The 17,299-nt window shown below is 43.2% G+C and overlaps 1 protein-coding gene across 1 annotated transcript in view; it reads left to right on the top strand.

The window, feature by feature from the left end:
- Nucleotides 1-363: 363 nt before the first annotated feature.
- The window catches only part of kiaa1549lb (KIAA1549-like b), a 50,041-nt gene continuing 33,105 nt past the window's right edge, over nt 364-17,299 (top strand). Inside the window, exon 1 of the mRNA XM_084014216.1 lies at nt 364-661. Coding sequence (XP_083870342.1) covers nt 457-661 — 205 coding nt within the window. The 5' untranslated portion in view covers nt 364-456. The remainder of the gene's footprint in view (nt 662-17,299) is intronic.

The following is a 17,299-nucleotide window of genomic DNA, read 5'->3' as shown; positions in this document are numbered from 1 at the left end:
TCGCTTTGACTTCCTCTCGACAATTAACAGCAGAGGGGCTAATTTGCTCCGTTCGACCAGACTCCGAAGCACCGACCAGCAGCGTCCGTGCCCGTCCATGTGTGGCTGGACGTCGCCGGAGCACAGCCCGGTTCCGCCCGGTCCCGTCATCCACCGTGAGCGGCTCTGCATGAGCCGGTTTACCGCCAACAGCTGAATGTCAAGCCGTTGGCGAAGTGTGCGCGCCTCCCTGCGCCACTCGGTGCTGCTGATGGGTGGACCGAGCGGAGCGGAGCGATAGGGGGCATTTCTTAATTTTCCAGTCAAAGCCCCCCCACCCCCACCCACCCTCCCTCTCCTCCTCCAGCCCTGGACATCACGACGAGACCGCGGGACCGGCTGTATTTCCCGTTCACGCACCAGGATCGATCCGATGTATTATTTACCACCGAAACTTCAGCAACTTATCCGCTGGATATGGCTCCCGGTTTGAGGGGTGGGCGGACGGGTCACCCCGGCGGAGCGGACCCCGGCGGCCGCTCACCGCGACGCGCGGATGCCGGAGGAGCGGGGAGGCGTTTGAGGACCGGGTGGCGCGTCGGAGCAGCGGGGATGCTCGCCAACTGCCTGCTGTCTGCGGGGATGCTTTCACTGGTCGCCCGGTGCGCTTTGGCCGCAGAGGGTAAGCACGCCGCCGACGAGTCTGCGCCAACGGAGCGCATTAGTGTTGCATAAAACCTCACAAAACAATGAGTTTTATTGTGAGGAAACGTGTTGGATGAGGGGATTGGTGTGTGTGTGTGTGTGTGTTGCTGCTGGGTGTGAGGACAGCCTGTATGGATGCTCGGTGGCTTGTTGGATTGGAGGGGAGATAAAGAAATTCCTAACATGCTGTTATTGACATTTGCGCAGTGGAGGGGAATGTCCACGCTATGAGTCGAGGCTGCGGTCCCCTCCGTGGGCGCTGGGACTGGATGGATGTGGTGGGAGCTGTGGTGGGACTGGATGCTGCTGTGGTGGGACTGGATGGAGCTGTGGGAGCTGTGGTGGGACTGGATGGAGCTGTGGGAGCTGTGGTGGGACTGGATGGTGCTGTGGTGGGAATGGATGGAGCTGTGGTGGGACTGGGTGGTGCTGTGGTGGGACTGGATGGTGCTGAGGGAGCTGTGGTGGGACTGGATGGTTCTGGGAGATGTGGTGGGACTGGATGCTGCTGTGGTGGGACTGGATGGTGCTGGGAGCTGTGGTGGGACTGGATGCTGCTGTGGGAGCTGTGGTGGGACTGGGTGGTGCTGTGGTGGGACTGGATGCTGCTGTGGGAGCTGTGGTGGGAATGGATGGTTCTGGGAGATGTGGTGGGACTGGATGGTACTGGAAGCTGTGGTGGGACTGGGAGGGTTTGGTTGGCTTGTACGTGATGTAACTCACCTACTAATCTGTCCACCTGAGCCTGACGTCTCTCTGATCAGATTGCACATCTTCCACATGATGAGCTACCTCAACTCAACTCTGTCTCCCATTTAAACTCCCCCTCCCATGTCATGTTTGTTATGCTATCTGTTATTATTATTATTGTGTGTAATAAGCTGAAGGAGATTTATTCCGGGCATGCAGACACTCAGTGTTTCGGAGCATCTGGGTCAGCACTAATGACACACATATACTGTAGCCCACTGGAGCTGTGTGTCTGCCGGCATGAGAGGCAGCTGGGGTAAGGTTGGCCGACAAAGCTGCCCTTCCACTCAGACGCATCGAAGAGACGTTCCCTCTCTGCTCGGGCATCAGCCTTCTCTCACTGTTTACAGAAGAAAAGGAGACGGTTGGCGAGCGTTTCAGGCTCCATCGCCTCCCTCCGCTCTTCCAACTGTGATGTAGTGGCTGTTGTCTCACCTCTGCTGATGCACTGCTACAGTAGCAGAGTCTCCTCCTTCTCCCCTCCCACCTCCACCTCCTCCTCCCACTGTCAGCACATCCATTCCCGAGCACCCCAGCCGGCAGCATCACCTATACATCACATGTGTGGAGAAAGAGCCACACGAGTGCTTTTTCATGTTCACCGACGCCCGATAAGACACAAGAAGCTGTGCACTTTGTGTAGATATACTGAGAATGAACGTCGGATTCTGTGGCCTCATGTTCACAATAGATTGTGTTGTTTAGCTGTGTTACTGGTGTGTGAGACGTGGAGGATCTTTGCTCCCACAAAGTGTCCTGATGCAGCGACGGAGCTCTTTCATGCCGTCAGGTTGATCTGATAAAGCCTGAGGACACGCAGAGAAGCCATCCGAGCAGAGGCATATTCAGTCCCTCCAACATCAAACCACTGTTCTGACGTCAGCTGTGTTTGCTTCCGAGTGCTGACAGCTGGGTTTGACAGGGGTTAACCCCGCAGACCTCTTGCTGTATGAGATGCTATCCCTGAGCCGTGGCCAGTCATCACTTTCTGTTTAGGAATGTATTGAAAAGAGACGTGGCAGTGAGACTCAAAGCATTTTCCTGTTCAAGGCAGTCTGGGGCTTCTGGCCATAAAAGCCTCAGTTCATGCTTTGTGTGGCTCACACTACCTCACAGTTTTCTCTCCCCCCCCCCCCCCCCGCTTCGATTAGCCTTTTTAAGGGCTGTCACAATGGCTAATGTTGAAATGACTTCTAGGAATTGGTTTTAAAAAACAACAACCGTGACTCACCGCTGGTCTGATGACCTGTCGACGTGAGCTCGGGGTTTCAGGAGCAAACGGAGGACAAAATGTCCCTGTTTATTTCCCTCGTTTCACCTCAGCGCCGTGATTTAATGTGCAGCCGTTAATTATGTTGTGGGTGAGGCATGTCAGGAGGGCTTAAGATGCATGGGCGTGTGTGTGTGTGTGTGTGTGTGTGTGTGTGTGTGTGTGTGTGTGTAGTCAAGATAGATGGCGTCTCCACAGGTGGAGCTTCAGTTGAGTCTTTTCATTTGATTTGCAGTCAGTCGTGATGCAAACATTTGCCTGTGTGAACAAACACATTGATATATCAAACTGAAAAGTCATTTCACAAAACCAGCGATATAAAAGCATTGTTTATATTCTAAACACAGTCCTCCATCTGTTCAACGTTATGCAAGGACTCCATGCCAGAAATGAAAAGCCCAAACAGAGTATTAATTAGTATTTTATATATTAGTATTGACAGTCGTTCTGAGAGGAGAAACAAATATTGTTATCCGTCTCTGCTGTAATTGACTGCTCCTGTGTGTCTGTTTGTATCAGATGTGAAAGTCAAAAGGTTTTCCTTCCTTCACTGCTGTAGACAAAACATGAGGCACTAATAAAACACATAGATGTAATGAAATGTCAGGCAAACAGGCTTCTAATTAGTATCTGAGGCCATCTGTCGAGCATTATCCCTTGTATTCAGGGTGTGTGTGTGTGTGTGTGTGTGTGTGTGTGTGTGTGTGTGTGTGTGTGTGTGTGTGTGTGTGTGTGTGTGTGTGTGTGTGTGTGTGTGTGTGTGTGTGTGTGTGTGTGTGTGTGTGTGTGTGTGTGTGTGTGTGTGTGTGTGTGTGTGTGTTTTGGCTGCTCGCTGCAGTTGGATGGCCGACTAAGACTTGACTCTCTGCTGTGTGAGAAATGACAGCCGGCTGCCTGATTTATGAGGACACACACTGTATAATGCACCTCACAAGGCCTCCATCCATCACACCAGCATGCCAGCAGAAGACGGCACCTTTCTTTTTGGAAATTCAGGAATGTCCGATTCTGAAGAGCATCTCCCCGTTCTGTTCCTCAGATTGACCCCGTCTTTTAAAATGAATAGAAAACAACTCATTGTGTCCGATGAAGTAGACTGAACCCAACATATAAAGATGGTCAGAATCGCTATCTGGCTGTTTGAATGTAAATCACGTGTGTCGTAAAGAATACAACTTTTCATTAAAAGACAAACCTGATAACCAACTTTAGAATACATTGTGATGTTACAGGGTTTTTCACGTGTCCTGGAAAACCTGGATTACAGTTGACCAGTCATTGAACAATGTCCTGGAACATCTTGTGTGTCCCTGGAAATTATGGGTGTGAATCTTTGGCTTCACTTCGATTCGATTAACGATACAGTAGTTGGCGATTCGATTCAAGGACGATTTTTTTTGTTGTTGTAACGATTCGATTTGATTCTGTAAACCACGATTCGATTCAGTAACTTGTAACCAAAATTCTATATCCATGAAATAAACATGCAATAATGCCAGTGAGACTATCTGTATTCTTCTGAAAGGTGAAAAATAACATATTTATTCTAGAAAAATGTAGTCCTGCATAATATTTTATGAATACAAAAATGTAATTAAACATTGCTCAGTTATTTTGAACATTATTCAATAGACTACATGCTGGCCGGGGAGAGAGTGTCTTAAACGTATTAAAACATTAATCATAAGTAAGAATCACGATTCATCCGATTAAATGCATTTATATCGATTATTGGTGAAGCCAAAACGATTCAGTCTATTTATTTATTTTAGCAGATCGATTTAGTAGAATCTATAGGACTGACAATCGATCCATCAATTAATCGAATGAACCGTTACACCTCTACTCGACTGTAAACCTGATCATACATTTAGGATCGTGATTTGCCAATAGGCAGAATTGTAAGCCACGTTTTGTGTTATTGATGGTCAGGCTGTTTAATAAATTCATAAGAATAAAGGGATTCATTAGTGCATGGTGTAATAGTCTGTCGTACCAAGTAGATCATCACTGGAAATGAGAACATAACCTTTAATTTAATGACTGTATTTTCAATAAATAAGGCCACGTTTGTCTATAAAGTACATTTGTGGCTGAAATGATCAAACGAAGCTGAGACCGTCTTTCACGTTACATGTCGTCCTCCGTGTGGCTGAAGAACCAAACCATGAACGGTACATTGTTAGTCCCTGACCCTTTTTTTTTCAGTGTGGGAATTCTCATTTTCATATTGTCATGTAAATGTGAGTACACCCCGCTTTATGCGCTCTAATTGGATTGTATAGGAATTGGGGTTAGGCTGGAATCATTCATTATCTATTGACCTACAATAGAATCGCACCGTGACGGTATTTGTTTATTTCCTCTTCTGATTGAATGCTTAAACGTGATGCATATTGTCATTTTAGGTCCAGAAATAATGTATTCATAACAACCACCAACAGATGTTTCAGACTCTACTCACAACTTGGCACCCGCAGCGACCCCCCCCCCCCCCCCCCCCCCCCCGCCGTCCCGAGGCCCATCCGTGTAGTTTGTAGTATTGTAATGTCTCTGAAACATCAGCGTTCCTCTCACGGTCCACAGAGAAGCCTTTGATATGAAATCGCATCGACAGATTCAGGGGGCGTCGTGATCTCCAGCTTTAGTGAAGCAGGTTGAGATGAGGGGGAGATGGGGGGGGGGGCATTAAAGGAGATGATCAACAGTTTTAGAAGCCTATCTTATGAATCTCATCAAGCTGACGTTAGAAGTGTTCTACTCTACTGACAGAACACAGCAGCGCTTTGAGTGCTTACACTCACTTTGATGGTGCATTTACTGACCTGCACAGGTAGGAGAGGGTGTGATACGACTGTACAGTGCTGGGATTCATTAATTAGAGATGCACTGATACAGTCGGGTCAAGCATCGGTGGCAATAGGCCAACCTGATATCAGATGCTCTTAATATTTCAGTTATTATTTTAAACAATGCATTTATTGGCCGTCGCCCGACGTCAGACGATGCAAGTATTTGTTCTCTTTAGTTTTTGGTTTAGATTTAGTTCCACATTGTGAAGCGTGCAGTTTATTAACGCCCCCACTTTCCTCCACATTCATAAATCTATACTATGAAGCAGCTGATTTATGCCCTTCGGTGTGCTGAAGTCACCCTTAAGTCTTAAAATGAGACAGGCTGTTCCCTACAGGCTCATTCATTACTGGGATGATCCGAGTGTGTAGAGACCCGCTGCATACACACAAATAGGAGCGTTACACAAACTCACACCGGTTAGTAACGTCTGCTTCCCATTGACGTTCCTTATCTGCCCTCTGAGACGCTGGTGTTTATTCATACATGTTTGATTTCTGTCACAACTCGTCACATCTTTATAACCTGCTGCAGAGAGAGAGCATTACTTTCCTTTTAACACTCAGTTTTACTATATTGTGTCTCTTTAACAGGAAACTTCAGTACGTTTCAAACTGAGACCTATTTTCCTGGATGTGTGACTAATGGGGACAAGATATTTTTAAATTGATCCACTATTGAGGGAGTACGCCGCTGACGGCAGATGCTCAACGCGCTGTGATTTAATCATCAGTTTACGTCTCCTAAAAGTGCTTGTTTTGCACTGAAAGCTCCGATTATTATTATAATTGTCTGACAACATCATGGAAAGACTCATATTCTTCTTTTGATTTGTTTCTTTTACCTAAACCATTTTCATTGCCGTGGTGGATTATTTAGTTGACAAGACTTGCAATGGAAACTCTATACTCCCTCAATACTGGACCGATTTAGACAACGTTGTCCCCATTAGTCATTAGACACAAGAACATGAGACAATGTGGTCTGGGTTGAAAAATTACCCTTTAATATCAAATGAAATGCAGTATGACACAAAACCTGAGAGTCTATAGAGCTCAATAATTAAATTACAACACTGGATGTCTCAGTTTTCCATCTACCAAGCAAACAAGCAGTTTTACTGTCTAATATCACTGGAGTCTGACTCGATTTCTCCTTGGGGTCGATGAAGGTCACCGGCGTGTCGTGGGATTGGATCACGGCAGCATCGCATGCATCTCATTAATCGTCACCTAGGAGACGAGCCTCTCCTCCACAGACAGCATTAGGAGTCATGTGACATCATTAATAAGTTGTGCTTAATAAACTGTCGTAGCAGGGGAAGGGAGGAGCAAGTTTGAATGACAGGAACGGCAGAATATTAGAGTAGGAAGACAAAGTATGCAGCACACGAACAGGCAGACGGTTTTCATATTTATAACTGTTTATGAAACACTTTGTCCCGTTTTTCTTTTCTCTTGTAAAGATGAATCATATCTGAACGTGAAATAAATTGCACATAAAAGAGATTTTCCACCGTCAGTTCCCTCAAAGAATCACTGAAAACAGCATTTGACCTTTTTATGCGTACGCATTAATTGATGCGACACATCAGAACAATGATGTCCTGATCCGTCCTGTTTGTAATCCTGAAGGAAAGCTGCTCTAAGGAGGATACCTCGCCATGCTGGATAAAGCATCTGTGAAAAGATGGCTCCCGTGGGGGCGTCCATCCTTTTAATAATATCTGTCTCTCGTCTGGAATACATCCGAGCAGGACAGCGGGCGACTGAGTGGACGTATAATCTTTTTGCATCTAAATGACGACTAGTTAGCGTTGCATTAAAGACATTTCTCAATTAGAAGACGTTCTCAAATGTCCTGGTCTGAGACTTTGTGTTATTTGTCCGCCCGTCTCGATGCTGTCCAGGAGAATCAGTCGAAACATTTTTAGCATTTTGAGAAATGTCTTCCCTTCTCTGCATTAAGCACTTCCAGTAATAGTCCCTCAGAGCTGCATTTTCTGTCAAACTAAGGGTGAAATCATTGAATAATATATTGAATTCATTACAGCTGCTGGTGAACTTTGAGACTCGTTGAGTTCTGCTTCACCTCACACAACCGAGGAGCTCGGAGGAGGAGTCTCAGTTAGAAGATTTACCGTTTCCACTTGTAATGTTGCCGTCCATGTTAATCCTCATACAAGAATATACATCAATGTATTTATTTCCTGGTTTTAAAGGCTGCATTACAGTAAAGTGATGTCACTTTTAGCTCTTCACATTCACATTATATTCACATTTGTGATGATTATTTATCCAAAAATAATATCCCAAAACATTCAGTCATACAATTACAATCAATCTTCCCATTATGGAGGTATTTTTTGGCACAAATGTTAGACAATGACAACAGTAAGATCTCTGCTTGGTGGTTTAAATCAGACTTCCACAGAGATGAACATGTTAGTGGACGCCGTGATTCCAACATGATCACTCAACATGTCCTGGAAGAATAGTAGGAATCCCAATTACCCCGAAATCATTTCATTGCTTTTCAAAAATGGAGGGAAACAGATGTGCAAGACTTTAACATCAGTGTTACTTAATGATAGACAATAAAGACGACCTGACGTCCTCATTAATAACATGCTGGTATGATCTGATGGGTAAACATCCGAGGCCTTTAGAGCTCCTCCATCATGATCTCTTTGCTGGTTTTGACTGTCTCCAGGTCAGATTGAGGATCGCTGTGATGTGAAGCAGGAACTGTGTTGTATCTCTGCTTTTCAGCAGCGGTGAACTACAGCGTTTGTTGTTTTTATTCTGTAAGACTTCCTCCCTTCTTGTTCTCTGTGTTTGTAGTTGTGCCCTGAAATATGTGTAAACTGTTATTTCAGTACAAGAGAAACAACTGGACTGAAAAGACCAGGAAATATTTCAGTGATGTATATTTCAGTTATTGCCATTTTAATATTTTTTCTTAGAAAACCTTGGCTGGCGGTCTTATAAATGAATAGTGTGACTCCATGTACCCGCAGAGAGGGCTGCACCATTGTTTTCATGACACTTCATTTGTTTTCTCCAGTAATTAATTAAGTCGTTTGGTCTATAAAATATTACAACTCTAATAAATCCCTATCACAATTTCCCAGAGCCCAGCATATTCAAATAGTTATTTTTATTCAGTGTACAACAGTAGAATACTAAGAAAAGCAGCAAATATTCATATTTGAGGATCTGAATTAGTAACACTATTTATTTATTATTTAGTTTCTAATATTCTATGGACTTTCTGTTTGTTAAAATATATATTTGACTTGTTTATTAAGTCATAAACCTTTAAAAAATACATCACTTATTTATGGCACAGTAAAAAATAAATAAATCCAGAAGTCCTTGTCAGATACTGTCAGTTAAAAACACGAGCGAGTCCATCTGCGGCTCGCTGCGTGTCGTGACCCCAGATTATACAGCATTGTTATTGGATTATATACGTTCTGACATTCTTGTGCTCGACTCAAGTGTGGATTTGAGAGGAGATCCTGGAAGCTTAACAGGCTTATCCCACCTTGTTATCCCTCATTGTCCTCTCCTCTTGGGCCTCCCCGAGCCTCGGCTGTACTCCAGCCAACATCCGCTCAGACGCTGCTCAGGAGCATCGTGGTTCCTGTTTGGTTCCCGTCTGGTTTCCGTTTGGTTCCTGTTTGGTTCCCATCTGGTTTCCGTTTGGTTCCCGTTTGGTTCCCGTTTGGTTCCCGTTTGGTTCCCGTCTGGTTCCTGCTTGGTTCCTGTTTGGTTCTCGTTTGGTTCCCGTCTGGTTCCCGTTTCCGTTTGGTTCCTGTTTGGTTCCCGTTTGGTTCCCGTCTGGTTTCCGTTTGGTTCCTGTTTGGTTCCCGTCTGGTTTCCGTCTGGTTCCCGTGTGGTTTCCGTTTGGTTTCCGTTTGGTTTCCGTTTGGTTCCCGTCTGGTTTCCGTCTGGTTCCCGTTTGATTTCCGTTTGGTTCCCGTCTGGTTCCCGTCTGGTTCCCGTTTGGTTCCCGTCTGGTTCCCGTTTGGTTCCCGTCTGGTTCCCGTTTGGTTCCCGTCTGGTTCCCGTCTGGTTCCCGTTTGGTTCCCGTCTGGTTAACGTCTGGTTCCCGTCTGGTTCCTGTTTGGTTCCCGTCTGGTTCCCGTTTGGTTCCCGTTTGGTTCCCGTTTGGTTCCCACCACCGTGTGATCAAGGTCAAATGTAGGAAGGGGTCATTGGGTATCGCTGCTGCTGCAATGTGTCTTTGTTGTCACGTTTCCCTTAATGTATGTTGATTTGGTTCAAGGCGTGAATTGTGATGTCAATAAAACACGAGTTACCCAGGAGTAAAGTCATGTTGGTTGATTATTAATACGTAAAGAAATGAGACCATTAGGAGTTTCTTTTTATGGCTGCCTGCATTTCAAAGATGTTCTTTGGGATTGTATTTATGCAAGAAATCTAGTCAACAACCCAAGAAGAAAACTATTATGCTTCCAGCACACACAGTAAAGGCTCCTTCGCTCCTGAGGTTTATTTATGACTTTTCATGTATTGTTAGCAGCTCTTATCCTTCTCCTACAAAGCAGCCACAGAAAGAGGACTGAAAACACATTTAAGGACAATATGGTTGAATTTTCATACGGTGGTGGAACGTGATTCTGCGATCATTTTGACGATAATATAGAACATTTAAAAATGCTTCCTATTGCACATTTCAGTGTATTGCCATGGGAATAGTAAGACCTCAGATGTGTGCAGGAGGTTATTACAGGACACACAGCAGCACGTTCAGCATTCTGTCACTAGATGAGCTCTGAGATTCTCTCACGTCTCTCTGAGGTCCCAATTAAAAGTCAGAGTGCTCTTGTGGAGTGGATTCTTCTTTCAGACATTCACAGGTGACCCAGCTGCTCCTTCACTTGTCCTCCACAGTGTTGTCTTTGACCGGTAGACTGCCTCAACCCCTGCAGGGACATATTCTCTTTGTATTGTATTTTAATGTGACTATATGAGGCTTACATAAGTTAAATCTGGAGACGTATTCACAGAGTTCTTTATGCCCTTTTCACTATTTCTTTGATTATTTCCCAAACTGACTATTACTAGAATCTCTCTGAAGATGCTTGTAACTAAGTGACTCTCTCTACTACTGCAGGCTTTTGTGAAAATAGGCCTTCAACGTTCTATTCCTATACTTTTCTCATTTAGGTTGAGCATGTAATCATACATCACGACCCCATTCTGAAACAGCTGCAGTCAATTTAAAGGTGACCTTTTGAGTTGTTCTTGTAATCAAGGAAAAGGGAATGAATTCAGTGTTATATTGTGTTTCCCCGACGTCGAAGAAATTATGCAAAGCTGATTTTTAAAGCATTTTAAATCCTTAATTGTTTACATTTACCAACTTGCAGTCTTCATTGTCTTTGCTAGCGCATTGCAGCATATATATATATATATGCACCAAACCTGCATTATGACCTGTATATACGTGCATGTGCACCCGTGTGACGTTAAACAGGGACCCACCTATAAAAACCATCTCCACGGTGCTACTAGAGGTCAAAAGCTCCAGTGGGACCCTTTGCTGCAGCCTGTCACTCAACCTTCATGTGAAGAATGCCCTCTTCATTGCAGCTATTCATACGTTCAAATGTAAGCAGAGCCGGAACATAACTCAGGATGAGACCTTCATGTTGACCCGGTGCACGGCCCCGTCAGCGGCCGCGTCGCCACCCGACGCCCTCCCTTGACCACTACCTGCCGTTTCACACCCACTCCCTGGAAGATGGCTTTTGTAATCCCTTTTGCAGCTCCAGCATCGGCTCCCACACTCGACCCCAGGAGACGAGCTCCGGGTGGATACGGCCTTTTTCTCTATGCATGTATGCATGTATGTGGATGAGGTTATACCAGGACAAGAGGGCCTCATTTGAAGAGGGAGTGATTACGATATTACTGATGATTTATCAGATTCGTCTTGAGATTACAAATTTGCTCCGGAGCTTTGTCGATGCACAATAAAAACAAGATATGCACAACCGCTGAAACGTGGGATGTGTGACGGGACCAGAAATGTTATTTTCACGCTCTACTGTGTTTGCACAAACCTGAATGATGCAGGTGTTTAAAAGAAACATACATTTAATCATTATATTTCATTTCTATGATGCTTCCCTGGCAAGACGGTACATGTATTTATTTTCCCGTTGCTTTTATCCTCCTGCCTCCGACGTTGACAGACACCAGGTCAGCGTTGCCTCTCGGCGCCGTGCTGAGTGAAAGACTTTCTGCTGGTTTTAATGGGACTGCGATTTGTCCTCACCGAGCTCTCTGACTTCCAGTCACCCTGTCTGCCCCACACAAGAGCTAATAATGCATGCATCAAAGGAATATTTCACCCAGAAAATATTCTCACATCTTAATGTACGATTAATCAGTAATGATCAGTGCATTGGGAATGTTATTTTGTGATGAAAAGTTCCCCTTAACTCAACCAGTATAGGCCTCTCTACTCCAGCTGGGATGTTTAATGGAGCTGAGCCGTTGTTAATGGTTTTACTTCCATCGTGCTTTTCTTGGTGTGACAGGTCAGAATATCTGCTGTCTGTTAGACACACTTGCTTTTCCACTTTTAAAAGCAAACCATTTTGATATGTTTATTTGTGAGGAAAGCATGAACTACTGTCTATTCTATATTTGAGATATTATTTGTGTCTCCATCCAGAAAGGAAGTTTGAGGACGGTAGAATGAAGTCACCTTCATGTTGTCATTTCATGTTACTTCTTCCCACCGTGAACGGTTGAATAATGTTAAACTGGTTAGCATGCGTGGTTCAGTCGCTACAGAAATGCTTGTTTGCTGGGTTTAAGTGAACGGATCCGTCTTGGGTTAAACTCACAAGGATTTATATCGTGAGTTTGTGTTCTTTGTTGTCCTCGTCTTTTAGCTTTTACTTCTATTTTTGTGTAAGTGCAGTGCATTGTGCGTGACGCAAGAAAAAGGAGTAAAAATAAACCCAACATGTTTAGCTTTTATAGCGGTAGCTCCCAGTGGGCCGGTGCGTCTTGTTAAAGACTCCACTGCTGACTTCTTTCTAGTATAGGACCCTAAATATATTACAGACTCATCTATAAACCTGTTGTTATGGATGTTACTCTCAGTCCGGCTTTTGAACGGGATCTTGTGCTGCGTTGAATGTTTTCTGTAAACTGTCTCAACACTCCAGCAAAGTTGAAACCACTGTTTCCGTCTCCTCATAAAATGGCACCATGTTTTATTTCACTGCTCTGCTGATGATGCTGCTCTGGTGCCGTCTCTCTAATAATTATTAATTATTAATGTTAAATAGGCCACCCAGCCCTTACACTCCTAAAAAGTGTTAGTTTCTTTTAAATATCTTTCATCAGAGCTGCAAACACATGCTGCATCTCTTTCCTCGTTCTCGGAGTGTTATTCCTGCTCATATAGTAGTTGTTGATGTGATTGTGTTTATTTTAGAGACCTTGGATGAAACAAACTGAAACGCTTTTGAATCATCTTAGTGTTGATTGACTCAGTGTTTCATTGTGAAACCACACGTTGGCGACAATTACGGCACAACTTTAAAACCTGTGAACGGCCGCTAACTGCCGGGCTTTAGTGACGCTTGCAGACGTTCACAGGGGCTGGAAATCTGAATTTTTCATGAAGTGATTATCGTTCATTAAGGCAGTTTTGGAGTGTATTTGCTTCGTGGAGCATGCGGTCTAACTTACACCATAAGCAGCACTTTGAAAGTAAACAGATGCACGATGAGACGATCCGTTAGGGCAGTTAGAGGAGTGCATCCATGGTGAGCATATTCCTGAATGATATTTGAGACTTATTTAGACAGAAAGGGCCAAGAGCTCTCCGTCAGCACATTTGGTTCCACATTTAGAGACTTAATGACTCGACATACCAAATGTACTTGTTAGTAGATCCCTTTTGTGCTGTTCATTTAAATATTATAGCAACATTACAGTGTTGATTATGTTCACATTGTATCAGAATATTCCTGAAAGGTTTGGGTTTTTTTCCATCAGAACTGCTAAATCATTTATTGGCTGATTTGTTGCTGCTTCTTAATTTCCGTATTTACATAATGAAGCCCAAAGATCAATCAAAAGTTTGGCTGCTGTTCATCCATTTCCGCCCAAAGCGTTTGAGCAGCAGATATATGATCCCTGGTGTGAGAGGAGAGGGAACGTGTCCCCCGTCACCTTCCAGAAAGCTCGCTGAAAGCCTAAAGAAGGCTCTCTGGTGTCTTTAACCGAGCCAGAGCCTGCAGTGCAAAACACAGAGAGACGGTAGATAGCAACATAAACACTAAATACAAGAACTAATACATCAAATGTCTAGTGTCGATATATTAAGAAAGTATCCAATAATGTCGTGACCAGACTGATAATGCTTCACGCGATGATGGCTGCTTGTTAAATGACTTTCTTTAACATCCATTCATAATTTAGTCGACAATAAATGTTACATTTCAATGTTAAGAAATACTTTAAAGAGAGTCTATGTAACGTTTGCTCAAGGTGCAAATAATGACAATAACAAGGTAATAACAAATGCTGAAATGTAAACGTATAGTCATTCAGCAGACAAGGCGACATCTGATTAAAGCTAATATTAGCTCACATGAACCATCATGAGATATGTTCATACCAGACCAGTAGAGCTGTAGCAAAAAAAATAAAAAAATAAAAGAATCAGGAGAATTAAATGAATGAGTGACTGAATGAAGGCCTTGTTTAATAACATGTACACTTCTCTGCGTGGTTGCAGGGTTAAGTGTTTGCTGGGCCGTGTTCCAAACAGCTGATGTGTGTGTCAGCCTGCTGTGGACTGTGTGTGTGTGTGTGTGTGTGTGTGTGTGTGTGTGTGTGTGTGTGTGTGTGGGTGGGGGGGTGACATCCTCCCCCCCCATCCATACTGTCTCCTCAGCACTGTTGTTATACTGTTTTTCAATTAAAAATCTCTCCTCCCAGATTTCCCTGGTGAAGAATATATACTGGGTATATTACATTTTATTATACTTGAGTGTACTTGCAGGCCCAATATCAGTATACTTCAAGTGTATTAACGATTATGTAACTTGCTATTTTGGAACAACTCATTTTGTACTAAGTGTGTTTAAGTTTAATTCAAAGGTTCAGTAGTTGATGATATTCAGAAACACTTTCTGTTACAAAGCCTTTTTCTAATGACCTCTGCCTTTAAATGGTAGTACAATTTGAAGTGTTTTAGTGTACTTTTATGTGCTAAAATGGAACTACAAGTATACTTAGTATGCTTAAGCACATGTGCAAAAAGAAATGCTTGATTAATGAAATCAAAGTTTGCTTTGTTTGTGTGACGGGGATATCAAAAATGTATTGAGTGTCTCGTTTATATAAAGGCAAATATGCCATAAATGTAGTATAATACTTAGTAATAGTACTCTCAATTATTCTTCTGGCTTATTCCAATGAATACATTTTTAAAATACGCTTCCAGTCCATTGTTACAATAATACTTTTGAGCATCTATTTAAAAAATATACCAAAGTACACTTTATTAATTTTACTTCCTCTTAAAGTATATTTTCCTATAATATATTTATAGAAAGTGTATAATAAGGCGTTTTATTATGATAAAATACTTGAAAGTATACTTTTAATATCATTTCCACATGTCTTTGTTAGTATATTTGCAATATACTATTGAAAATGTAAACATATTTGAAGTACACTGAAGTTTATTGATGTATTTTTTCACCCCGGGTTCCTCCTCCTCAGGACTGAAACTCACATTGTAATTTGTTTAAAACACAACAGCTCAAAGCATCGTGCATCCACCGCCGCCACAAACACACAGGAGGGACTTCTCACGTTGACAAGACTTGGTGAAAGTGTTTCTCTGCTCGCAGGCTTCCAATTCACCCTCTCGTTAACCGTCTTCCTACACGAGGGAACAAAAACAGCTTCCAGCAAAAGGAGAGGCAGCGTCTAATAAGAGTGAAGCAGCAGGAGTGTGTGTGTGTGTGTGTGTGTGTGTGTGTGTGTGTGTGTGTGTGTGTGTGTGTGTGTGTGTGTGTGTGTGTGTGTGTGTGTGTGTGTGTGTGTGTGTGCTGGTTGCAGGTTTTAGACACAAGTCAGAATCATGTAGCTGTCTCTCGCAAATCCAACTTTATGATTGGAGTATCAATTTCTTACAGGAGTTTAACTATCATCACTTTACAATCAGTTTTCATTTTTTATATCTCATATAAACGTTGGAAAGTAATCACCTTATTCCACTGCCTGATATCAGCTTCCTGTGTCAGCACTTTGTTGGAGAACACATGATTTTATGGCTGCAACCGTCCAGCAAATGGAAATATTCTGGATGACTTGTGCCTCATTTTCTGCACATTTCTAAAATCATTGGAATCATTGAGATTGGCACTAAAATAAAGTTCTATGGGTTTGGAAAATAAATGTTTGGCTGCACGTTGACTGTTTATAATAAAGACAGCCAGCCAGCGAGACGTGGGGTTTAAGATGCTGAAGGAAACGTTGCTTTGTTCAGCTTGTCTGGCTCCAACAGCAGTAACTTCTTGTTTTTACGATCCATTGATCTTTTTAAAATGTCACAAACATAGTAAAAACCAATTTTCCATAACCCAAGGTGAAATTTTAATCTCATTTTGTCCAACAGGGCAAACGTAAGATAGAAGAGGAACCATCATAGTTGCTCCATGAATGACGAAAGCAATGAATTGATTATCAAAATGATGAAGTCATTTTCAATTATTGACTGTTCTTCTTTACAATTGAGTTGACTTACTAACGATTACAACATCTATTAACCAGAAATGTGACATAATCTGTTCCTTTCGAAGCTGCTGCTTCATGAAGGTCACGTTTGGAAAAGACCTTCAAATGCAATCATGTTCTCATTCGTGTACTCGCTCTCTTTTACCCAACTGCTGCTGATTTCTCGGCTCCTTTCCTCTCTGCCTCGATCACTACCTCCTTTAATCCTCACACCTTCCCCTCTCCCTTCATTGTTAAAAGCCTCCCATATGCTCAGCTCTGTGAGAGCAGGTGGCAAACCACAGGCGGACCCCACACCTCCTCGGACTGGCTCCATCCTGCACACTCAAATCCATCCTTTTGGTCCGGTGGTTTGACTTTTCATGGCCTTGAAGAAGGACACGCATCTTTTTGTTACGTAGCTCTGTAACAGATTAAAACGTGGAATAGCAACTTCACTAATAGCATCCAAGCAACAGAGGTGATTGATCGCAGGAATGAAGTGGGTTCACGGATACGGCGCGGAGGGGCCTTTAACAAACGAACGCTGGCATTTAATTAAATTCACAGTTTTATTTCTCTGAAAACAAATTATAAAAAGCATTATGCCCGTTCTCTGGGATATTGGTGACATTTAAGAACACATTCAGAGTTTGTGACCTGGAACATTTACAGAATGAGTAAGTATTAGATCCTATAACAGTTCACCTTTCATGGCTATATAGTGGCAGCGTGTGATACACACTGCCTGAGGCTATCGTGTGTGGCCAGAACACTTTCCACAGTGTGCACTGGACATGTTTCTGTTTGGACAACACTATTAGTAAAAAATGCCTCATATTTGAGTATCTTTTGTTATCCAGGTGCGTGTTCGCGGTGAAAAGGTTTGTTTTCCTGCAGCACTAAAGCGCTCGGCTGCGAGTTCTAGCTGGATGCTCTTCGGCAGCAGCAA

The sequence above is a fragment of the Eutrigla gurnardus genome (genome assembly GCF_963514095.1).
Source record: "Eutrigla gurnardus genome assembly, chromosome: 1".
NCBI classification, from domain to species: Eukaryota; Metazoa; Chordata; class Actinopteri; order Perciformes; family Triglidae; genus Eutrigla; species Eutrigla gurnardus.
The sequence above is the reverse complement of the archived record's forward strand: the minus strand, read 5'-3'. Positions and strand labels throughout refer to the sequence as shown.